Here is a 26,059-nt window from a genome sequence, read left to right as displayed (position 1 = left end):
AATTTATTCGCCTATAAAAAACTGGGTAAGATACGAATACAAAGCAGACCAAAAGCAGACGACAAATCTCCGCTAATTTAGATGAAGTATGGCGCGAAATCGCACTACGGAAAGTTCATCGTGATCTGTTGTCGACAATAAAGTAGATCGAACTAGCGTGGGCATTAAAATGTAACAATTATTACTTTTGTTTAATGATTGTTTGTAATTTTTGAAAAATTGAGTGATTTAAGATGAATGTCAGACCTCAGCAAAAGTTGAAAATTCTATGTCGTGACAATCGTCTTATTAGACTCGCGCCCTAACCGAATTCATTTTTACATATAACCTTTTTGTATTGAGAGTGACATCAAGTCTACTTTGAACTTTTTCAGAAAACTGTCAAAATGTTGAAAGAAAATGAAGACCAAGAGTTTGAGCTGGAGAAAGAAGCGGATGACAATTCGTGGAATGATATTATCTCAAAAAATTTTATATTTGCTACCCCAAGTTTTGTGTCAAACCCTGAGAGAGTGATAGACTTTGGTGCAAATTCTGATCACGTTTTTTCCCAACGAAACGTTCCAGAAACTACATTCACTTTTGCTGCTCCGGCAACTATATCCCAACCAACTAATTCTCAAGAGCAAAATCAGCAAAGTCCTCAAAGTGAAGATAACGATAAACTACTCAGGCCTAGAATAGCCAGGAAAATCTACCAGCCACCGAAGAACTCTTTTTCTTCAACGTTGCATGAGTCAGAAGGTAGAGATAAGTTGCTGCAGGACTATGAGCAGCTTAAAAAACACTCAAAGTCCCGAAGCACCCTCAAAATAGATGTGAATAATTCTATCACCTGCACAAACGTACCGAAGCAGCTTTTAACAAAAACTGTTGCAAAAGAATATTTTTCAACGTTTGGACCAATCTTGAAAATTGTACCCAGACCTCGTAAAGCAATCGTTACAATATACTACGCTAATAAAGATGCCGCAAACATCGCTTACTACAAATCTGGTCAGTACATGGGGGAAAAATTTGATGTACATTGGACCAGTTCCGAAACAGGGGCCAAATCTCACGTTAAAAAAGAATCCAGCAGAGATGCGGTAAGGAACTTTATTACAGCAGATGATGATGATATCAATGCTGAATTGGCGGCAATGGTGGGTTTGGAGTACAACTGCTTTGGTGGTACTGCACAAGGTCAAGTGTCGTCGACAGAAGCTAAGCAAAGTCGTAAAAAACCTAAAGCCCTGGTCTCCAAAGAGACTACAAAGTATGAGAAGCCACCAGCTAAAGTTATAAAATCAGAGAAGATGGAAACTGATACTCAAATTCAAGCAATTGTGCCTAAAGCTACCGCTGAAGAACTATTAAGTATTATTAGGCAGCCTGCTACCACCTCGGAAGACAAGTACAAAATATTAGAAGCTCGGGATAAGTTCATGAGATTGAAACAAGTAAAATCATATACTTTGGCTGCAGCCAAAATCACCAAAGGTACCTGCCCTGATATGTGCCCAGAGAAAGAACGTCTGATGCGTGAATCTCAGAGACAAGTAGCAGTCTTTGAACAAATGGAAGGAAAAGAATACAGGATCAACCATGCGATAGCTGTAAAACAGTATTCCAGATCTTCGGCTGACCAAGAAGAACCTTTGGCCCACGAGCTAAGGCCTGTTGGATCACTTAAAATGACTATGAGCTACTTGGTACATGAGATAATGAACATGTGCATGGTAGAAGGAACAAACTTAGGTGACTGGTTTCATTTTCTATGGGACAGAACAAGAGGAATACGGAAGGACATAACTCAGCAAGAACTCTGCTGCATGGACAGTGTAGAGTTGGTCGAACAGTGTGCTAGATTTCATATTTTCTGCTCAGAACGCTTGTGTGCAGAAGAGCCCTCAGTCTTTGACAAAAAAATCAATTCTGAAAACTTAACCAAATGTCTGCAGACATTAAAGTACATGTACCATGATCTGAGAATCAAGGGAATGGTTTGCAAGAATGAGGCAGAATTCCGGGGCTACATTATTCTACTCAATTTACATGACGGCAATTTCATGTGGGACTTACAAAAATTACCTCCTGATATACAGAAATCGCCAGAAGTCAGATTTGCTATTGAAGTGTACTCTTCAATAGAGTCGCACAACTTTTCAAAGTTTTTTAAGCTTGTGAGAAAGACGACCTACCTAAACGCTTGCATTTTATTGCGGTATTTCAATCAGGTCAGAGTCAAAGCTTTGTCTGTTATGGTTAAAGCTTACTGTAGAATCCCGTCCACTCAATTTCCACTTTATGAACTGATTGACATTCTTGGATTCGAAGATGAAAACGAGGCTGTTTATTTCTGTGAACAAGTTGGACTTTCAATATCAAATGACGAAATGCACATCATATTTAACAGGGAAAGCTTTAATCAACCAATTTCCTTGGTGGAACAAGGAAGAGCAATTCATATCGTTGAATCAAAACGGGTCATACAAGGCTTGACTGTTGGACAGTGCATTGCTGGTGGTGAAACACTAGAGAAGACCTACAAGACTCATGTGCCTCACGATAGCTTTAATGCCAATGGGTACTTGACATTGGATGCCATAAGTGTGCAAGATCAAGGGATGAATACCAAAAATAAGTCTGTATCGGATGAAACTGATCCCTATGAGCTTTTGGAAGAAGATTCATCAAAGCCATTGGCAAGGCTCAAACCACAGTCTGAAATTAAGGATCAAACCGATTCTGTTGCAAAGAAACCTAGCCAAACATTCATCGCAGGACCAAAGATCGAATCTTCTGGCTGTGGTGATGTTCCCAATAAAAATTTAAAGTCCTCGATGCCCTTGTTTCCTGCATTTTCAAAAGAACAGTCAACGTCTATAAAACCATCGAGTGTATTCAACAAACAAAACAGTAACAAATTTTTTGGAGGTACAGACAGAACTGCTCAGCCATTTGGCACCAAGCTTCCAACGGTTGATGTAAAATCAAGTAATGATGCAGAACCGGATAAAAAGTTGAAGTCCATCTTTGGAGCTCAGATTGAAAATTCAGGAATATTTTCGACAACAAATACAAATGTGAACAAAATATCAACAAGTGAAAAAACTAAAGTCTTTCAACAACACATGGAACCATCTAAACTTCAAGATGCTTCGCCGTTCGGTATGGCATTGAATAAGAGTATCTTCTCAGGAAATACCTATCAGCATATATTTTCAAAACCTATAGAAGGAGCAACAATATTTGGAAACAAAAGCGTGGCTGTACCAAATGTTGGGGCTGACATAAAAAATGATGAAGACAGAAAGAAACAAGAAAAAATTGGGACAGAATCAAACAGGCAGAAGTTAGAAGAGCTAAGGAAGCAGCTGGAAGTAGAAGAACTAAAATTACAAGAACTAGAACGTCAAAAAAGATCGAAAATGATAGAAGAAAAATCAAGGAAGATCGTAGATGAGTTGGAAGCTGAAGTTGTCAAAGAAATATGCGTCTCAGTAGTTGAAGAAGAAATAGATCACATGGAAATGTGCAATTCATTGAGTGAGAGCCTCACAAACTCGTTCGTGAATCAAGTAGTACAAGAAGTATGTAAAGAGCTTGTGAGAGAAGAGATGCATATTCAGAAACAGCTGAACGAAATATTTGAAAGAATTAAACAAAGACTAGTCAGAAAATACTACAAACGCTGGCGGCGAAATGTGACTAAAAGAAGACGACAACGAGACGCTCTGAACGATACACCGGTTTGGTTGCAAAGTCGCACTGTCAGTGAATGTGCTAAGCTGTTATACCATCCACAGCAGAATTTAGTGATTCGGAATATGTGCAGGAAAAGATCACATAACGAATCGGAGCCTCTGGATGACAACCTCGCGCCAGTTGAAATTATAATATATGCCGGAATCAAGGAAAACATTAAATCATCTGAAAACGAAATTATGCCCAAAATATTCTGGAAGCTTGCTATCTCGTGGCCAGATTTAATGAACAAAGTAGTTCTATGGCAGCACAAGAAGACAATGAACACTTATTTGAGTCCTGAAGATTATACCCAAGAGCCAATAATGAAGATTTATCAGCCAAACCCATATGAGACTTTGTCAATTTGCATCAGACACTTTGAAGGGATTATTAACGAGCATAATTTAGTTGGAACTGATGGCCTTCTTCTTATTGCTTCTACTTCAGAGGACCTTCATGCAGTCAAGCAGCGTTTATCTCGAACAATTTTATCAAGATCTAAGCTTATGCCTATACCAATAGCGATTGTATTCCTAGGCGAGGATCATTTAGTGCCAGAAAATGTTGAATTGGAACTAGATCTGGAAATTTTATTGGAATCTGGCTACGTATCGGAGTACACAGTTGCATTCGAAAAAGAAATGGGTAGAAATCAGATACTAAGATTGACTCAAAGCGCTATACTTTGGCTAACGACAAATAAATCACCTCCTGTGCCTCTCGAAATGGATTATCTAGACCAGGTGTTGGGTACTTGCCTAACGCAAGAATTATGGCTGAGGTAAAATATTGGTATTCTTTGCTAATTTATCCCCTCATTACCAACTCCGGTCATGCTAATTACTCCCAACTTTCAGCTAATTGAGCTGAGTGTTTTAAAATTTTTCCTAATCTATGCATTATTCATATTTCTAGGATACATGGACATTCAAATTTCAATAAACATCTGGCTGATGGCTTAGATGATCCTGTTTTGATAATAAACTTACACAACGAGGCCGTCACACATTTGATGGATATATTTTTGGATCAGGAATCCCTACAATACACAGATTTTCCAGGAGAGTTCAAAGTATTTTTGAATGACAAAGTCAACCTGCCTTGTACCTATGAGTATTTTAACGATGCATGGAAACAGGAGACAAATAGATCGTTGTTTGAAAAAATTTTGAGCAGCTTTCTTCTACCAGAATGGAAGTAAGAATCCCAGACTGAGTCAAATGGCTACCGCAACCAACGGCGAATTTAATATGTATTTGGTTTTGTTTTTAGACACGAATGGCCCACAGGAAATCTCTGCGAACTTGACATTGCCATAAATAGCTATTGCCTTGAAGCATTACCTACTACGGACAGCAGGGCTGTTACTAGCCGAATTACAAGTGCTTTGTTTCTGATGTCAGACGACTCCAGAAAGCCTAATTTTATAGATTTGCTTCTGGAGATTTTGAAAATAAAGATCCAGCTGCTTGACAAGAAGTTGAGAGTTATATACAACAAAAACCATGTTAAACATTTTCGTACGTTGCCATGGTGGTTCAAGTCTAACGTGTTATTGGAGTATATTTCTCAAAAAGAATCAGTCACAGAGAACGATGAGAAAAGAGAAATTGTGATAGGTGAGCCATTTAGAAAACGACCCCGTTTATCGGGCGATGGAGATGAGGATTTAGATACACATAGTTTTTATAACCCGAACGATAGCTTAGCTGAATTTTGTAAAGATACTCAGGACCAAGTGTTGACGGTACACAGCATGTCTAAGAAGTTGGAATTCGGCATTGGTATACAAAAAACAAAAATTACAGCACTGAATGAAACTTTAGAGCAAGCAATACTGGACGAGGAGATGAATCTTTCAAAATTCAAGCAGTGAGTAATTTCTTTGTGATGTTGATAAAAGAATTTGCAACATCTAGTTAACAAAAAATATCGAACCCTGAAAAACAGTTTAAATAGTCACAAATCTAATTTGATATTCCACAAAACTTTATAAATACTATGTTAAGATTAAGAGATTTGTACGTTTTATTGCCTTACCAATTCATGACTTCTTTTCGTTTTTTGTATTAATATCAACATATTCGTAGCAACAGAAAAAAGGGAACCAATCTCGTACTATTCTCTTATTTCATTTGGCATTCGTATAGGCTGTATAGTATTGTCAATGAATAAAGATTATCATTTCATACGTTTAATTGCTTCCCCTTCTGTTGATCGGTATAGAAATATGTTGAATCGTGAATAAAATGGCTAAGAATGTCAAAGAGTTGGACTAAATAAAAGCGATTATTTTTTGTAACAATCGGTATCTTATTAATTCCTATGAAATTTGTAAAGGTTTTATTAAAATCCTTGAATGTGGTAATGAAGAATAACTTAGACTGAAGGACAGAGAGGTAGAAATAATCTTTGCAATTATCCTAATTCTAAATAATGTAATAGAAAAGTTGTTTTCTGATAATTTCGGTGTAAATCTATCCCAAAATTACGTCTGGAGCCTGTGGGTCTCGAGTTAGTCACCCTTGAATTTAGTGAAAAACATGCAAAGACCACAGGGCAAAGACTGCATGGCAATTTTCCCCCGTACGTTTTATTTTAATGGTTGAGAAAAACATTTCCCCTAAACAATTACTCCGGTAATGAGTCAGAACGAACGCCAAATTGCGAGCTGCTAAAAGTCAGTGGCGACAGATTAAAAAGATTATTCATGCAAAGCATTCATGGGCAGGTCAGTGGTCATCGTTCCCTTTTTCACCCCATTGTAAAAACCATTGTTAAATCCCCTCTAAATTCCTTCTACTCATACGACCAATGGGGTTCTAATATTTCGTTTCTGGGGGTGATTTATTCGCTATAAAAATCCGGCAGAGCCGCCTACAGGAGAACACTCGAGAAGTTCGTTTAAATCCCAACGGTCATTTTCGGTTACTGTGGTGTTTTGTTGACAGTTTAAATGGATCGCGGATGCTATTTCCCTGTGATATAAAAGCAAACTTTATAAAGGCAATAATTGGAGAGTTCTCAATTTCACAAGCTAAATAATCGACCCTTCATCAGGAAATCTTAAAATATTTTATTAATTCTACCTAATCACGACGAATACCTGCATTAGAAGATCGGCAAAAACGTCTGCATAAAGTGAACACCAATTTGCAAACGATTCATGGAGTTGAGAATGTTGAATTAAAATCAACGTATACCACTGCCTGTAACATTTCTACTGTTATCTCTAACTAAATAGCTAAAGGAAACAAGGTGGTGCTTTTGTAGGACTATCACATATTTTATTAACAAATCACTCACCGTACCATGTCCCACTTGAAATATATGAAAGAGTTGAACAGTTTGACCCGCATGGATGAAGCAATAAAAGGTCCTGTTCCGAGGTGGCAGAAAAAACGTCTTGAAGCTTCAAACGCAAGGTATTTGCTTGGCCCAATAATTTTTAATAATTTATGGTGTTGGACCTGATCACCGCATACCAGATCACCTGTAGAGCATTCTGAAAGCCTGTGGTTTCCAAGTTACTGTTAAATTATTGCAGCTTTTTCTTCGCCAATTGTTTTTAATCCTTATTTCTCAATGACCACGCACTCTTCTTCACTTTCTCTTGTTACTGATTTGAGTTATGTATAATCATCTCTATCTTTATAACTATCCATAACGATTTAGTATCTTTTAAATTTACAGCATAAACATGAGTCTCAATTCTTCACGGAAAGTTATGAGTGGATCATTCATCAATACCACAGGCACCAGTAAAACTCCTACTAAATGGGTTGATTCACGTGGCAAGAAAACACCAGCAAAAACATGCAAAAAATCTCCGAGTAAGTACATAATTAGGGATCATAATAGAACTGTATTCTTTTAGTTTTGGGATGAACGTTGAATGAATGTGTAGTAGGTAATTATTTTAACGATTAGTTTTACTTGTTCTCGGCACCCTTGTTTTCATATTTCAGGCATTTTTTCAGCAATTTATGATCAATCCTAAGACCAGCACTATTTTTCACTGTATATTTAAAGCTTTTACCCTGTTCTATGTTGTAACCTTTAACAAAGACTTAACATTCACTTATTGGCATTGATCTTGTCCATTGTCAAGTATGATTGTATTGCGTGACGATAACATAGATGTGTGTGTTGTCTGTGTGTAGTGGCTGAATTGTTGAACCTGATTTTGGTGACAGGTCGCTCATCAACAACTCCTGCAAAGACACCTAATGGAGGTGATAGATTCATTCCTTCGCGGTCGACAACCAACTTTGATCTGGGCCATTATAAGGTAAATGATCTTATTATTAACTTGAGTGACTATAAGTATGGTATAATATAATGATAGTTTGAGTAATGATTTTATTTACCTCTCTAAGCTTCAGCAACAAAATGCTGACGATGCGGACAAAGTGGAGGCACTCAGCCCTTCAAAAAGGGAAATGCAGCGCCTAATAGGAGAGAATTTACATGGAGGTGATATAAATAACATGAGGGTTCTTTCCTACCAAAACAAAGCTCCTGCGCCACCGGAAGGTTACCAAAATCCACTCAGAGTAGTCTATAGTCAGACAAAGACACCTGCCAGTGTCAAAGCTTCGACAAGATACATTCCTCAAGCCCCAGACAGAATTTTGGATGCACCTGAAATCGTCGACGACTTTTGTAAGCTGATTTCCATCAGTCCTAATACTGTACCAAACTGAATTTAGATATCGTGATGTTTAATATTTTTCTTTTAATTACAGATCTCAATCCTATTGACTGGTCTTCCTCAAACCTGTTGGCTGTAGCGTTAGGACCAAATGTATATCTATGGAATGCAGGCACAGGGACTATAGAACGTCTTCTAGAATTAGAAGGATCGGATTACGTTTGCTCAGTAGGATGGATACAAGAAGGACCATTCCTTGCTGTAGGAACAACTACTGGAAATACGGAACTTTGGGATTGCAGTCAAATGAAGAGGGTCCGAGTGATGAATGGACACGCATCTCGAGTTGGTTCCCTAGCCTGGAATTCTCACATATTATCCAGCGGAAGCAGGTATGAATAATTTTTAAGAAGATATACAAAGTGACCAACAGATTGTCGTTTGACTGGATCCTTTTCATTGAACAAAACTGTGTAAATATTCTCTAGGACTGGACAAATCGTCCACCACGATGTCAGACAGCGAGATCACATGATTGCTACCATAAATGCACACAATCAAGAAGTCTGCGGTTTGAAATGGTCTCCGGATGGGAAGTACTTAGCTAGCGGAGCTAATGATAATATGCTGATGATTTGGTCCGCTGTTACCGGCCAAAGTCATTCTCATACCCAGCCAATTTATTCCCTGAATCAGCACCAAGCTGCGATCAAGGCGCTAGCTTGGTGTCCTTGGCAACACAATATTTTGGCCAGTGGCGGTGGGACTGCGGACCGAACAATACGTTTCTGGAATTGTAATACAGGTACGTAGACTCGTGAGTCGATTTCAAAGTGCCAGCTGACTCATTCTTGTTTTGATCTTCTAACATTTGATTCGTTTTTTTTTCACAAACAGGAGCTTGTCTGAATACAATTGATACAAAATCTCAAGTCTGCTCGTTGTTGTGGTCGACGACGTACAAGGAAATAGTATCTGGACATGGCTATGCGCAAAATCAATTGACAATATGGAAATACCCAGGTATGACTAAAGTGGCAGAATTGACAGGCCACTCTAGCAGAGTGTTGCATTTGGCAATGTCACCCGATGGTACGACAGTCCTCAGCGCAGGAGCCGACGAAACTTTGAGACTATGGAAATGTTTCCAGCCTGATCCCCACAAGAAAAAAGAGGTAACTGAAGTCAAATCTGTAGCATCTAGACTTAAACAATCTATCCGATAAAATCTGGTTGCCCCGGATTATATCGTATTTAGAATGAATTGACTTTTTTAATTTATTTTATTTTTTTTAATTCGTGCGATCGTACATGTTTATGTATAAATAAGTGCCTACTGTACTTTAGCTTGTAGCGGCGGAGATTAATTTTAGAGAATAAAGACTTCTACAATTTTTATTCAATGTCGGCGAGTCATAATGACAACAGTAATGTTCAAGATCGCAGTATTCTCAATCGGTTGTTTCTATTTCACTTTATTATACGTATGAATTTCAATCGACTATGTGCTCTATGCCGTAACTCATAAGTGTTTCTGTACATTGACTTGGCGCTTTAACATGGCTATTACGATATAGGTAGTCCTTTTAATGTTGTTTAACGTACCTTCAACCGAAGGATTTAAGTACAAAATAAGTATTTTTTTATGCTGTTATCTACGTTTTGACTATAAAATAATTACTATCCTTCATTTGTTACCGTGTTCACATCATAGTTACTACTTAATTATGAAAAATAACACGAGCTTGTCAGTAGTCTTTGGATCAAGCTCGAGATTTTTCATCAATCCTAGTGTTTTGACGATGACAGTACGATTCGTACACCTAAAAATTAAACGAAAAAATGTTGCCACAATCGTTTATGCCAGTAATTATAGCTTTTTATTATCGTTGATCTAAATTTATTAACATCACTGACGACGACTGGTCCATCCGGCTATAAGTAGCGGATATATTTCCAAATTGTGTTTTAGTTCACTGGAATTATCAATGGGTATTGAAAATCATGTTCGTAGGGGTAAATAGGATAAGTGAGAACTATTAATAAAATTCAATTGAATTCCTGATACGAAAATTAAGTTTTTAATTTCACCTGTCAAGTTGTACACGTATTGTTGCATGCTCAGATATGTCTGCATAGGTAATCGGAGAAAGAATAAATAATAAACGCATGACGAATAAAAAATATTTATTAAAAATCCAATAATCGGGAATACATGTTATGTCTAAATACTTGTTCAAAGGAGAGCACATTGATTGACACAGTTTATCTAATTTTTTTCCACTCGCTACACAAGGACTAAGGACAACGAATAGGAATGTGTTTGGTCTTTGTGTAAATAACAGATAAATAATTAATGTTCTACGAATTTCAAATCAACACAATACTGAAAATTTACAGGCTTAAGAGCCAATCACTGGATAGAATTTTTTTTGTCACAAGTAAATTGAAATAAATCATTGTATAAAAATTAAAGCGTAGTATGAAAAATATATAAAAAAGTCACCGTACAAATCGACATACACATAGAACCACCATGAAAAAATTAGTTAACAATTAGACTTATTTATAAAATATTATTTCAACCATGAGGGGGAGCTAATTGATCCAAGCCCTCGTGCAGAAATGAATCGCGTACATTAATAAGGCTAGTTTCCTTGTATTCCTTTTTTATCCGCAGTTTTAGGTATTTTGTGAGGATTTCATTGTTAAACTAGACTTTGGAGTGAATTTTATATTAGTTGAGCTATAAAAGCCGATTCCAAATCTTGTCTAATTATTTTTATCGTAATCAGTAAATTTAATATTGAAATTTTCCAATCATTCGAAAAGACTAATAATTTTATGCATACGATAGAAACAAAAACTTTCATAAAAGATGCAGCTGATTTTGAACTAGTAGTTTTAGGTAATACGTTAGTTTATAACAAGAAACAAAGCAGATTGAAGACAAAAACAAAAAGAATAGTCTTAAAACAACTTATTCTAATAATCCAGCTTGAGGATTTATAAAAAATCAAACATTTATTTTGATGGTTGATCGTGATGATTTTTTAGGCTGTTATTGTAGCTGATCTATAGTCTATTTTCAAGAGAATTATGGTTGGTGATGTTAATGTTAAAAATAGTCATGGTTTTCTATATTAAAATCACAACGCGCATGAAGTTTAATCCCATTTGCAATTTCTATGATACCACCATTATTTTTGAGAGGCAGTGCTGTATAGTTGCATCGAGGGATTTCTCCTGTAGTACTAAAATACATTTTTCGAATGACCTACAGTTAGAGTTCATAAAACAATTTGATCAATCGATCGATCATTGATAAAGAATCGAAACTCTTGGCAGTTATCAACTAGATCAGAGTTACATGAAATCGGTTTAAAGCTATGTTGGGACCATGTTAGGTACTTTCTCTAAATTAACTTCGCTTTTAAATACTGTTTTATATAATTATTCTAATTTTATTATTCATTCAAACGACTCACCGACAGATATTTGGTCATACTCATCTCTCAAACACTCTGAGGTTTACCGATTGAATTTTTTACGACAACGCAAGGTCCTGCCCTGCCCATCTTCAAAGGCGCTACCTAGAAATATAAACATTCAGACTTAAAACTGTTCCATTGAATAAGATAAAAAATTGAAAATCGCATATCTACCTCTTGCCATTTATTTAGATGAGGATCGTAGGCCTCGACGAGAGTCAAATATTGTTGACCGTCGTATCCACCGACAGCTAAAAGTCTGTCACCTAGTACGCAAACCCCAACAGCATCCCTTGCCGCACTCATAGGTGCTACCATAGTCCAGGTATCCGTTTTCGGATCGTATCTAATTTAAAAAAAAGTTTTTAAGCATTTGTGAACCGAGGTGGCCAAAGTGCAAATTTTCCGAGCCTCTCTTTATTCTTACCGTTCAACGCAATCGAATCTACTCGCACTGGGGTTGCTGGCTGAGGCATCGTGGCCTCCGAGTGCGTACAAGTAACCATTGACAACGCCTACGCCAACCCCTCCGCGTTTTTGAGACATTGGAGCACAAGATGTCCATTTATTTGTATGCGGATCGTAGCACTCTACAGTTCTCAAGCATGAGCTACCGTCTCTGCCACCCACCGCGTACAATCTGTGGAACAAAATGGAAGAAAAAAGTGAAATTTGTCTTATATTTCCAAGTCTTTGGTAGCGTCAGTTGATCAAAACTCACTTGTTGTTAAGCACTGCCACACCAACCGTAGACCGTTGGGTAGACATTGGAGCGACATAGCTCCATTGACGAGCAGCTGGGTCCCATCGCTCTACAGTGTTTAAAAAACTCCAGCCATCATGGCCACCTACTGCGTATAGAGGCCCCTCCAAAACAGCGACACCTGAGACAGAAATGAGAATGATATTATTGGAAACATATGCGAAATCGACGAAGGTTTTCTCACACAAAAAAAAACGTCCTACCTAATCCATGTCGGTGAGTGTTCATCGGTGGCAAGGTATTCCATATTTGACTAGAGAATTCAAAACATTCCACAGTGTTCAATGTCTTTAAGCCCTCTCTTCCACCAACAACTAATAATTTTTTTTCAACCACAGCTGCACCAAATTGTAATCGTCGTCCGTTTATGTCTACCAAGTGACTCCAGGCACTGTCTCTCAATGAGAACGCATCGATAGATGTAGCACCTGATCAAAGGGTGAAAAATCAGGAATGTTTGGAGAGGAAATTATCACTCATCAATCGTATTTACAGTAAGATTAATACCTTTGTTGTTTGCGTCCATTCCTCCCACAGCTAGCAGTAAACCTACGGTAGCTTTTCGTGGCCTTGTGCGACCAGATTGCAGTAGCGGTCTTCGCTCAGGTAAAAGATGGTACTTTAAGGCTTCCATGACAAGGTCTTGGGCGGCTCTTTGGTCTTTGAATATCTCGTTACTTTCGATGTGATCGGCTATGAACTGCGGTATGAAAAAAATAATTATTATTACAATTTTGATAAAAGTAGATGGCTAAATTAAGAACAACCGAATGAGGTAAATCTGATTTGACTTACGGCAGGTGACAATAGTGGTAACTTGACGTAACTCAACAACTTGCTTGCATCCTTGGAACGGTTTTCTGAATCGTGCTGCAGCCACGTCATCAACGCCTGATTATAATAAATTGAACGTTCTAGTTACTTACTCTGTTAATTAAAATATCAAATCTGTCTTCTGGTAGTTCTACCCGTAAAATAATTGCTCCAATTTGGGCTGATTGAGATAATTAAGGGATGAGGCATCGTTAATTGGAACTCTAGAAGCCTAGTTCATTCTTAGTGTTATTTATAATTACATAAACCTCACATGAAAAATGGTTTCCTCAGATGGAACATTGACGTCTTCTGACTCCAATAATTTGGCAACCTCGTTAGCCGAAAGGGACAAGAATTCCTGATTTCTTATGACTTCCATGAAATGATCCATTGTGTAAGCATGAGCTACACTCAATAGGAGGGCACAACCTTGCGTATCGGCGAACATCCTTATACCCAGACAATTGCTAGGGTGAAGTTGTTTTATGAGGAAATGACAGCATGCTTTTACAACGGCGCTGAGTTGAAGAAGACAGGCTGTTCCAAGCATAGTTTCCACACTATCTTCTCGCAGCTCGATGCATCCTATGGAGTTTCAAAAACAGAAATGTACTTCAGTTTTCTGGGTTAATTAGAGTTGGGTAGTACAACATTCCAAAGGCATATTTATGCAGTTGAGACGTGAAAAAATCCTCCAACACCCAGATATTCCAACTCAAGTTGTGACAGAAGTTGTAAATAAGCATGAAAAAATTTTATGTTATTACCCGTGTAACAATATTGCACAAGTGCCCATAGAGCATCTCCATCAACACCCATCAATTCTATTTCATTCTGACCAGATTCTCTTAATGAGCTGGTAAACATTGCTGCAAAATATTCAGAACCAGCGCTGAGCACCAGACGGTGAGCCGGTATACGTTTAGTTCCTGAAAAATAAGCAAAAGAAGTGTTGATTGGAAAAGTATATATGGTCAAAGAAACTCCGGAACTTCTTTGTTTCTTTGTTTTAAAATAGCTAGTTCATTTCTCAGACAGAGTTAGAAAATACAGAAAACGGAAGTGACAATGGGGGAAATTTTCTTTGTGATGAATGTGGAAAGATGGAAGAGGAAAAAGGCTTTGGTATCACAATTTACAATGAGACAAAGAAGAGGAGAACTTCCTTTGATACCATTGCATTTTTCATGACTTCTATCGACTGCCAGAATTTATTCTGCACATTTGGGCCTTCTATTACTCAATGTATATTGAATCATCTTTGGCCCTTTGTCATTGTCTTTCTCTCTCACACACTTATCATTTGCTTTGTCTCATACCCCATCTATCTGTTCTTTTCTTTCACACACACTCAATAGCAACACATCTCATCTCCCTTTTGTCGACAAGCATAGTTTGTTTTTGCCCTTGCTTACACACCACACTTTAATGGTTTTCAATTTCAGATGTAACGACAATTGAAAATTGAATTTTTCTCTTCTCACAAATCTTATATGATTCCTACCTGCAACAAGTATAACATCAGTCAGCTGCTGTTGTTGAAAGTACGTTTCCATCACTTTGAGACTATTTTCTGCATGTTTAGAAACCTTAAAGTTTTCATCGACACATATTGAGTTATTTGAAGCCATGCTCGATATGCTGTGTTCGCTGGTGGAGGCTTCTCTTTGTGAAAACCTGACGTCTGGTTCACCTTTAATTGGTCGTGCAGTCGGCATGATTCTTGAGTGAAGAGAACCAGTAGAGTTTAATTAGGAGAAATAAAAAAATTCAAATAAAAACCTCGGCACTGTTATAACGCGAGCAAAATCTTTACTGAACTCGCATCAGGGCGACTGTTTTATCCCAATACACCCATTCCTCGCCGATTTTTCTTTCTATCTACTGTAATTTCTCACGATCACTATCTACTCCAAAGATTCGACTGTCACACCAGATGTAAACAATGCACTTTTGACACTTCTCGTCTTTACCCTGTCGTGAGTCCACTGATCTTTTTCTTCATCTTTTGGGTGGTCCAAGCTCCCAGCTCATTCCGCTTGGATGGCGCCCTTATCCAAATTACCTCCAGATCTCTAGCATACCCCCGTACAAGGGTGCGCCCTTCTGGTAAAAAAAACAATTTCAGAGGACGAAGATATTGCAGAGATCTTTTTTCGCGCCTGAAGAGAAGAGATGAAAGTGAACTGTCCGGCCCGGGAGATTTCACATTATTCGAATCAAGGGAAGTATGCTTCATCCCTTAAGTCAAGCATTCAAATACTTGTGTTTTAACTGGATATAATTTCCACAAATATTACATCGAAATCCTGTCGTCTCGATAAAAGGAAAGGATATTCTTTCACGATGAGAATTGCTTTTTAATATTCAATTTCTTTCGTGGAAACTAAAAATCAAAATTCATCCGACTAGGGGTGATGCCAGGCCCTTCTCTGCCTCATTAGCTAGAATTTCTGTACGAAGGTAAATTTGATCCTCGTGATATTACAAGGTGTTATTAACGCCGATTGAAGTAATTGGTTGCATTCGAAACGAGCTCCCTAGTTCTTGAATAAGCAACGTACCTCTTGTAATTTCGATCGAGACGCTTTTTGAACGCCCTATAATATCCGGCGCATGAAAAGTGTTCCGGTTGCTGTAACATGCAACGCGCTTAAGTTATAATTATCCATTTAATTCCAACACCTTGTACATTATTTATACGACGTGTACTTAAACGGGCGCTTTTGACTCGTCGAACGAAGGGCTGGAATTTCAATAATCAAAGGTGATCGCCGGCCGAAGAAGAAGGACCCCGCGTTCGAAACTTGGAGGTATAAACCGCGGCCCGTGCAGGATTATAAATGGAGAGAAAGAAAAAAAACTTGAGAAATCGTTTCGCAGCTTCACTTTCTATCAATATTTGTCCATCCATGTAGACTCTCAGATGTGTTATAATTATTCGAACAATTAGAAGAGATTAAACCTTGAATACTTTGGGCGCATGTTGTACAGATATAGCTCTATGAGAACGTGTTGCCGTAATTCTTGCATAACGAATGACCAGTTGAGTTAGAAATAAGCGTTTATAATTCGAGCTTGATTATCCTTTGAAATAGTTGATCGCGGGGCGCATGGACCAAAGTCTTTAAACCTCGTCTTTCAATCTCGCTATGTGAGACTGCGTTTCATCCACTTGATGCACGTTGAGGATTAAAGAATTACCCTTCGAAAAAAAGGTATAAAATTACACGTACGTATACATATTTTCTTTAATCGTCAATTATCACGCGTTACAGCGCATCGCGGTCTAACCGTATATAATAAATTGACAAGAATTGTAAGTAAAAAATCGTGCGTTGTATCATAGTTGTATCGAACATTCGAATTATTTTTTTGTCAGATTCTCTTCCGCATTTCGGGGATTACGTCTTTCTGGTTCTAGGTCATCGTTGGACGACGATTCTTCGTACCAAGAGTCGTCGTTTACCATCTCCGCCCTCTTCGCCACGGGTTTCCTATCGATGACGTTATGGGATTTTTTACTCGTATTTTCAAGGCGTTAAAAACTATTTTCAACTACACATATATATATATAAACGTATATTATAGGTGGGTGCGTACTTACGTTACATCAAAGTAAGAAGAAGGATGACTTGGTGAGAACTTGAGGAGTCCCCATTATGTTACGGCTCAAGAGGGTATTATATTATTATATGTATATTATAGATCACAGAATAGGTCAATCAAATTTTTTTCTATCATACCGAACCAATAGCTCTTGAGTTTCGACTCTTATATACGTTCGACCTTTTTAAAACGACTCTCCGAGAAATAAATAAAAGGTACAAAAAAATTAAAAAAAAAAAAACTAAAATAACTCAATGAAATCAAATTATATAGATGAGATTGGGATATATTGACAGGCACGCGATCGAATTACCTATGCATGTAGTATACCTGCGTATATGTACGTTTTTTTAATTTATACAAAATTACCGGTTTATTTTAGATTAGATAAAATTCTGAATCAGAACACTAATTTTCGTCATCCCCGATGTTCGTGTATATATAATATTTCTGCGATCAGTATAATGAAGAGAAAAAACGTAAGAAAAAAACCAATTGCGAGATACAAAATAAAATAGAAACGAAAATGGTTTTATAGGTAATTTGATATTTGCCGTCTACTTGTATATATATAAGATTATAAACTATAAAGATTAGAAAGATCGGATCGCGTACCGTTTTAAAATTAGTTCGAAAGTACCACATAAAGTTATTCTCGTGTATAAAATCGTACATCCATCGCTCAGGGTCCTAAATTTGGGCCTCGTTATCTGGATTATCACGATCATCATCACCGTCGCGTCATTATCGTGTAGAAAAAAACAACTAACTAAATAAAAAACAAAAATGAAGAGAAAAATAAAATGGAAGAGAAGGAAAGGATGTAAAAATTGCGAACTGGTTTACCCTCGCGATCTTTGGTGGAAAAGAAAAAAGGAAACGTCTCCCCATACCGCACGGGCAGCTTGAGGTGTTTTCGGCCTCTTTTTAATCCTCACCTTCCGCTGTCGGAGGGATCGACTGCACATTTGAGAGTGACGATCACGAGATCAGCTTTTAGCGGGTCCTAGAGGATTACATACATTACCGTTCTCTGTGACCTGTAATTTTGTAACTATTTCATGCTCGCTTCGCGATCGATTCATCATATAGAAATTTTACACTCCCTCGTCTCGGGGGCATCGCCAGAAACGAGGGCGTGTAATCTTCATTTCCCTGTAATTCTTTAGCGGATTTCGCACCACTCACGCTTCTTTATATTATAATACTTATATTTTGAGTAAAAGGAAGAAGGATGTACCCTGGATTTATCGCCCCCAAACTTTCATTATTAAGATATCGACCCACGCGGATAATGTACGTGGGTTTGTTTTTTTTTTTTTTTTCTTGACGTCTCTTTTAAATTTTCGCCAAGATTTCTTCAGCAGCAACTTTATACCGTCGTTGGTTTCTCTTTGTCTTAAAGTGAGATAAAGATCATTCATCTCATAGATCGCGCTACCAAATCCCTTCGTTATAGAACCTTTGTTTTTATATGATTAGCCTAATTACCTGTTTGCCCTTTCAAGATTGTCAACGTTACACGTCTAAGTTCTTGTGTCAACAAATCAGCTTTTGCTCTCACACCGTAATATTAGGCACGTGCAACGCCTTTACCTACTATAAGTATAACTATGAGTAAGACGTCAGACGCCGCGTGGAAAATTAAGCTGCGCGTTTTGACCTTTTCGAGGGAATTTTTTAAAAAAATCGTTTATCACGAGGTATAATAATATCATCCGCACACGAAGCGTAGGAGAATATTTTAAACAAATATATATACCAAAGGTCGTTGTATCTTGAATTTTACGCTCCACTTGCAATAATTTATTACACCCAGATATAATACACAGTGCATCGCATGCCAATTCTGACTCACTCATTTTTTTTTGTATAGTGTATATATTCTTTTTCCAGACTATCTAATTCTCTACTACTTCCGAAAATTGTTCTCCCCTCTCTCGTATGATTCATGAGGAATCGGAACAAGAAGGAGAAGAAAAAGAAAAAATTAAATTGCGTTCAAATTAATCGAGAACGATCAATTTTCCGAGTTCGACTCTAAGGGGAGGTTTGATTAATTCGTGGTAAAAGTCGCTCTGCGGATGAGATTAATAAAAGGCACCTACCCGTGCGTAGATCGCGCGTAGGTGGCCCGAATAAGTTGTGATATAATAAAATTATGCCTAAATAATAAGGTCTTTGAAAATGTAGTGAAAAAAAATTTTCTATTTGATTGACCGTAGATCGTTCCGGGACTGACGTACGATCAATCAAACAGCAGGTCCTGGGGGATCTATTTTACTTCTTTTTTCTTTCGATTTATTTATTTATTTTTTGTTAATTGGTTTAGATGGTGCGCCAAGCTAACTAATTTATTTCCTTTATATACGTTGGCGAGCAACGCAATCAACTTAATTACAAACTCCTCCCTCCTAGTCGCGGAGCGCTCGCTCTTTTTAACCTCGCAAGAAAAAATAAGAAAAAATACCGGCCGCCTTAGCCATGGAGCGTTTTCTCGTACTCTATCTCGTTTCTTTTTTCATCCTTTTTCGATCTCTTTCGTATCAATGCAGTCAAGATCGAAATTCGGTAGCTGCAGCTGTCGCTCGCGGTAGTTCGTACAGCGTCGAAATTTTTTTCACCGATTTATTTTCCAACGCCTGATCCAAGAGCCAAGATTTTCGCGGGGGCGGCTCTCGCAGCCTTGGCCAGCGATATTTATTTATTCATCCGCGTGGATTTTATTGGTGAAGAGTAAACGGAAAATTTTAAATATAAGTACGATCTACGGGATCCAGAATCGCGGTGCCGAACGAATTAGGCGTAATTTGGTTCGTTTTTGAAAAGTTCGAAACCTAGAACCACCCCGCATAACTTTATGCTACAAAAAAAGGAAGAAAAAAGCGCGTTTCCCTCTCGTCTTACGGTATAATAGAAATACATGGACACACACGATCCGCGTACAGTATGCGTTCACGCACGCATATTGTGCATACATATTTCAAAGCCCTGCACTGGGATGTCGACGAATTTCTTTAACACAGTCGAAACTCTGCTCTCCGTATTTACAGAGATGAATATATAACGTTAGTTGAATCTGAATCGGTTATAATCACTTTACAAATGTTTGGAAAATTTATTCCGACCGGAAACCCAGCAGCTACGGGGTGTTAAACGTGCGCGTAACTCAGAATTAAGAAAAGCTAGACGATGACAGATCATTATTTTTCCCTCATTTTGTCCAGGATTTTTCTTTCACATTTTTCGCCCTATTCTTTTCATGGAGAATTACAATTTTCACACTTCATCGCTTACATCCGCTCACCGTCTGGAATAAATTTGTCGATTTCAATGGCGATTAAGGGCAGCGAATCCCGGCGAAAAATAGAATAAAAATCGTTCGAACGTTTCACGTGTATCGTACGTATATGCGTCGCATATGCGGAGATGATAAGTTTTAATAAATCTGACCATCGCAACTTGCAGTAGGTCTTTCATGGTTAGATATACACACGTATGAAATATTGTTGTACGTTTTAGAACGGAGCGAAGCGGTGGTTAGAAAAATAATCAGCGCCGAATTAGGCCGGAGAGATAGCTCTGCGCGGTGTTATGTACTGTAATATTATATTTCGTACTCTATAACGTCGCTATATACATGTTTGCTTCGTATAATTCGAAAGAGAGAAGACAAAAAAACTAAAAAAACTAAGTGATATCAGAACGTCGCTTAGCGGCAGCATAGGCAGAAGCGGTTGAAGAAACCGGATGTGTTCTTGAAACATCACCAAAAGCGAGATGTTGAAAAAAAAAAAAACTGGAGCATATTATAATGCCGTATCAATAATCGCTGCGACTCACCGTCAGTAAATACGTCAAAAAGTCGAGAATATTGAGCGAGAAACAACGACGAGGGTTTGGAAAATTTTCATCAATTATATTCGACTCGTTTACTAGTCGCACATCCGATCGACGCTTGATGATTTTTCGATCTCGTGGTCGATGGAGAAATTTATTCAATTCACATCACACGCTTATTTCCCGTTCAAAAGTTTCTCAATCACCAATAGTAACGATCATTGTCCGACGATGATCGTTTCTGGGTTTATTTTTCCTTTTTTTCGCCTTTTTCTAAGCAGTAATAATAAAAAATTTCATTACACAGCCACGGCGAAGGCCGGGATATGATAATTAATTTTTCTATGGTTTACACGAATTTATTTTTTCATTAAAATTTTCTCTTCATTATATATTGTTTCAGACGCCGCGCGATACCCAACTCCTGTATATTATAATTACAATCGGGGACGTGGACACTCGTTACTTTTTTTCTACCATTGTTATTATCGCTGTGTATTAAAATTAAGTTTACCTAGTGAATATATTAACCGGTTGCATATATTTTACCTTCGGAATTAGTTGCCTATTGAAGCGAAGGATATTTCATCGAGAGAACAAGACGAATAAAATTTCTTACGCCGCGAACTGATCGAGCCCGAGAGCGACGATAACGAAGGAAGGAAAAAAATAGAGAAAAAGAGAATAGGACACGGAGATGGAGACGGAGACGAAGAGAGAGAAAATCTCTCGTACGAGGGGATGATATTCGGTTAGAATTTCAATGGAGAAAATCAAAGATGATCGAGAATCGACGTCGAAACGACACGTATTTTATTATTATCTATTATATATTTACAAAACGATTTCTAGACGGATCTCACTTACCTACCGTCTTCACATGCTCACGGGTATGCATAGTTGTGTATACATTTGTCAAATTATTGGAACATGTTAATACCATGCACCATCTACACCGTAGTAAAAGCATCTACATCGTATGCAGCTATGCAGCGTTTCAAGAAAGGACTTCTCATCCGTTGGACTATCGTTGTCATTATTATTATTACTATTATTATTATGCGTTTAATGCTCTTTTGTGGAATGCAGGCGATCATCGTGACACGTGCCGGATTATGGGATCTCGTGAGTGCGTGGATTTTTTTTTTTTTTTTGATTTTTCTTTTTTCGTAGGGAATCACAAAGCGAAAGCCGATTGAGATGAATCGTTTTTTATTGATCCACAGTAAATTCTGTACCCAATAGGTACAAACGAACGTCAATCTACTTCATCAGGACCTTATGCACTGCGGGGATTTAAAATTTCGATGGCCGATCGAAAGCTTTGATTTTTTTTTTTTGATTTTTGATCTTGTTCATTTTACGTTGAAGAATTTTCGTTTTGAAGGAATTTTCGTTCGAATTGAAAAAATATCGTAGGTACATACATGAAGGGTGTAATTTACGGTTGGTATAACAATTGTTTTGTCAAGAAGAAATAATAATCGTGTTTCAGTAGGAGAGTAAGAGGAAAAAATGGAATGAAAGAAAAACGTCCACATCACAGGTATTATCTTTCGTAGCGCCATATTAGTTATGGCTACCCGTAGGTCGTTGAAAACTATTATAGATTTTAAGATTACACGTTATAACGTTTTATAACTACTGCTTCTGTACGCCCGGACAAGATAGTTCGATATTAATTATAAATAACGTTTCGATTCGAACGATTACATGTAAACACATGGAAAAGTTGAAAAGAGGTCCTGGCGTCTCTGAGCTTCGTAACTGACTTCGGAAGATCAACAGTCGTCGCAGAACGGAGCGATAAAATACAGTGAATATAAAATACCGTAATGGACGATCCGAAAAATCGTCGTTACGAAATACCGGTAAACTATTTCTCGGTACACGTTAAAATATTGAGATTTTTCGGACTCTGGTCCTACGATTCGAACGGATTTTCAGAACTGATTTACACCGTCTACCAAACGGCATTTTTATTCGCCTTCGGCTACCTCTTCACCGTACTTGAAATAATCCAATTGTACTATTCCTGGGATAATTTTGACGATTTTATAAACAATCTTTGCTACGCCATCGTTCACGTGATGGCCTGTTCGAAGATATCCTTGATCCTGATCAGGGCGAGAGAGATCAAGAAGGTCACCGAATCCTTCGAGGCTGGGATATTCCGAATAATACCAGGGAACAGAACGGAAGACGAAGAGAGATTGGTATCCGAGTGCGTGTTCCGCACACGAAGATTATTGAAGATATATTTCATCATCGGTACGTCGGTCGTCATGAACGGACTCCTCTGTCCGCTTTACGTGTCCTCGGATTTCGGCAAATCGTCGAAAACACACGAAAATTCGAACGTAACAGGTGCGAGCGATTCCTTCGGCGGGTAATGGAAACGAGATGCGAAAAAAAACTAGCGCTAAATTCCAGCTGCACCAAAACTCGGTATTCACAATTTCAGATAATTTTCATCGGGCGAGCGGACAGCGAAGAACTTTGCCGTACATGAGTTACTTTCCTTTCGATATCGACCGGACACCGAGCCACGAAATTGCGTACGCTTATCAGGGAATTTCCATGATGACTCTGAGTCCTGTTATCGTGACCACGGACGTGTTGTACGGCAGCATTCTCCTCCACATAGCAACCCAACTCAGAGTGCTCAGAAGTACGTTGATATCGATGAAGAAAATAGCCCACGATAAATTATCTAAAAAGAACGATCGTCGCCATCGTTCCTCGAGTTTCAAGATCCGCGCTGCCCCCGAGGAACAGAATCTGGCCGATGAAATGTACGCGATTTTAAAACGCTGCGTTTTACATCATCACGCCATAATGAGGTGAAGAATATCAAAATTAGATATAACAATTATTATTCGTTTCCTTGCGATGCGTTTTATTATCGATGTTATTCATGTGTTTCATTATTTTTTTCTTCATCCCCCTCCCAGACTGGTGGATGAAATGGAACGAATATTCAGCATGTTGGTATTGCTGCAATTTCTCTGCAATTTGGTCATCATGTGTTTCCCCCTCTTTCAAATTACCTCGGTAAATGACGATAACAATGATGATGATAATAATGACGAATTTACGTAAATTTTACGATCATGCGTTTGCCCATAACTCGTTTCACGTCTTTTACATATACATGATATTCGATATTTTCAATTATTCGTATCATATATTCATAGAATTTTCAAATTCAATTACGTCGAAATTACGCATTGCGTTATTTTTTTTTTCTCCTACGTCCCCCAGGTGCCTGTGGTGAGTTTTCCATTTTTCTCTATGGTCTCCTTGATGACCGCGATGATGTATCAGCTTTTTATATTCTGCAACTGTGGCGACGAAGTTACGCAGGAGGTGAGCTTGAGAGAAAAAAAAAAAGCTTGCAGCGATCTTGTTTCACCCCCTTAATTTCCTACTACATTTCGCAGAGTTTATTGCTGGCTAATTCCGCATATTTTTGCGACTGGTACGGTTCCTATTCGTCGATCGAGATGCACCGAGCTATTCTCTTGGTGATCGTCAGATCGCAGAGGCCCCTCAGACTGACGGTGGCAAAGTTCGCCACCCTTTCGCGAGCGACTTACCTGAGGGCGAGTAAAAATTAATTGATCCTTTTTTTCTCGACAATTCTGCAATTATTGCGATTTCAGGTCGTCCAGGGCTCAGCGTCGTACTTCATGTTCCTCAGGAGGATTCGGGACGAGCAATAAAACGTTGTTGCTAATCTACGGGGGCTGAAGAAACGAAGAAAATTCAAAGGAGCGCTATCCTATCGGTTAGAATTAAGGACGACGCGAAACTATCGATCCTGAGGCACGTGACTCTCCAGAGATCGAAAAAATAACAAATCACTGTAGAACCTTTGTAAAATACGAAGAATATAACGAGACATTGTATAGGCTGCAGATGAGAGGGAGAGAGAAATTTGTCGCACCCTCGAAATGGGAAGGAAGCGCAACAATTGTTTTCCGCATTTCGAAGTTGACGGGCTCGAATTAAAACACCCTATACGTATATCTCTCCGCCTGGACCAATCGCGTCCTAAACTTTGGAGATTAAGATCGCGCGGCTCTGAGCCGGGTGAGTCAATTCCTGGTCCAGTGGTCCATTAGTCGGGTTTCCTTCGTTTTTTTTTTTTCCTTTTTTTTTCTCTCATCTCCGTTATATCATTGCGGGTAAGAAAAAGGAAGAAGAAAACCACGCTTCCCATCTTCTTCGATATATACCGTACACATACCTCGAAGTGTGTTGGAAAATTTAAAACTCCACATCCAACGAACAGCTCAATTACCATATCTGTATGCTTCCTTCTTCTTTTATTACAACGTTTACAAATTTTAACCCTTTTCATTTCGTCTCGGAAGTTGGTTTTTCCTCCTTCTTTTTTTCTCATCTCGTCTCTTTGCTTTTCCCATGGGGTATATCGGTACGCGCCGGAAAACAATTATGAAATTTTCGGTTGTAAATTTTATTTCCAAGGTCCTGATCCTGACGCGGCTTATTTTAATTTTCTCTTTTCACGTGTAACTCTGCGTTCCAAATATTGGACCGCCCATAAAATGACCACCCTAAATGTGCGTACACATTTATACGGCAAAGTATGTTATATTTATAAAACGTGACTTTATGATCCAAGCCGCGTGACCTCGGCCCCATAAATTAATTCATCCCATTGCGGCATTTAAACCAATCTGATTTACGGTAGCTGCTCTTCTTACTCCGCGCATACCGTGTACACGCGTTAATTGCGTACCGGTGAAACTAGCGGGGTACGTGTTCTTTCAATTTTTCAATTTTGGAAAACTTTTTTTTTTCTCTACTTTCGTTCATCGACATTATTTTACCCCCATAGATCATCGCCGAGGTCCTTGTCTTGGGAATCGTTGGAAATTGATTTTTCTTTCTTTCAATTCGAATTGAACCGAAAACGTTGCGAAATTTTGGAGGAAATCTTAAACCCCTTCGTGACGAATAAGATGCAGGTAAAAAAAAAAAAAAAAAAGCAAAAAACTTTATAAATTCAATACTCGCCCCGGACCTTTATTCAAGGTGGTGGAAGGACAGTTCGAGTTGCCGCGTGTGCAGCTGTCGTTCGGTCAGAATATAATACTGACATCCTTGCACACGTGGTACCTGCAC

General features: G+C 38.3%; 4 protein-coding genes across 5 annotated transcripts; 3 read left to right on the top strand and 1 right to left on the bottom strand.

Moving 5' to 3' along the window:
* Nucleotides 1-46: 46 nt before the first annotated feature.
* Nucleotides 47-6,037, top strand: LOC105690741. Its single transcript, XM_012408813.3, has 4 exons — nt 47-171; nt 375-4,513; nt 4,648-4,929; nt 5,005-6,037. Exons 2-4 carry the CDS (start codon nt 387-389, stop codon nt 5,606-5,608), a joined length of 5,013 nt encoding a protein of 1,670 aa, XP_012264236.2. The 5' UTR covers nt 47-171; nt 375-386; the 3' UTR covers nt 5,609-6,037.
* Nucleotides 6,038-6,166: 129 nt separating this feature from the next.
* LOC105690689 (cell division cycle protein 20 homolog) lies at nt 6,167-10,538 on the top strand. The gene is made up of 7 exons (XM_012408710.3): nt 6,167-7,157; nt 7,426-7,565; nt 7,929-8,023; nt 8,112-8,397; nt 8,481-8,778; nt 8,875-9,191; nt 9,284-10,538. The coding sequence occupies exons 1-7, from the start codon at nt 7,045-7,047 to the stop codon at nt 9,610-9,612; spliced, it is 1,578 nt and encodes a 525-aa protein (XP_012264133.1). The 5' UTR covers nt 6,167-7,044; the 3' UTR covers nt 9,613-10,538.
* A 20-nt stretch (nt 10,539-10,558) lies between these two features.
* LOC105690686 (kelch-like protein 5) lies at nt 10,559-15,453 on the bottom strand. Its single transcript, XM_012408706.4, has 10 exons — nt 14,961-15,453; nt 14,224-14,385; nt 13,728-14,041; nt 13,436-13,531; nt 13,148-13,340; nt 12,844-13,068; nt 12,599-12,761; nt 12,305-12,517; nt 12,052-12,223; nt 10,559-11,979 (listed from the first exon to the last, which is right to left on the bottom strand). The coding sequence occupies exons 1-10, from the start codon at nt 15,172-15,174 to the stop codon at nt 11,902-11,904; spliced, it is 1,830 nt and encodes a 609-aa protein (XP_012264129.2). The 5' UTR covers nt 15,175-15,453; the 3' UTR covers nt 10,559-11,901.
* A 7,048-nt stretch (nt 15,454-22,501) lies between these two features.
* Nucleotides 22,502-25,200, top strand: LOC105690678 (odorant receptor 4-like). 2 transcript variants are annotated; one of them, XM_048657612.1, is made up of 7 exons: nt 22,502-22,776; nt 22,853-23,272; nt 23,370-23,748; nt 23,860-23,959; nt 24,170-24,274; nt 24,349-24,510; nt 24,571-25,200. In XM_048657612.1, the coding sequence occupies exons 2-7, from the start codon at nt 22,996-22,998 to the stop codon at nt 24,628-24,630; spliced, it is 1,083 nt and encodes a 360-aa protein (XP_048513569.1). In that variant the 5' UTR covers nt 22,502-22,776; nt 22,853-22,995; the 3' UTR covers nt 24,631-25,200. The 2 variants fall into 2 exon arrangements, with proteins under 2 accessions (XP_048513569.1, XP_012264120.2); XM_012408697.3 differs by having other exon boundaries at nt 22,502-23,272.
* Nucleotides 25,201-26,059: the final 859 nt, after the last annotated feature.

This window comes from Athalia rosae, chromosome 6, assembly GCF_917208135.1.
Source record: "Athalia rosae chromosome 6, iyAthRosa1.1, whole genome shotgun sequence".
NCBI classification, from domain to species: domain Eukaryota; kingdom Metazoa; phylum Arthropoda; class Insecta; order Hymenoptera; family Athaliidae; genus Athalia; species Athalia rosae.
This window is presented reverse-complemented; position numbering and strand designations above follow the sequence as displayed.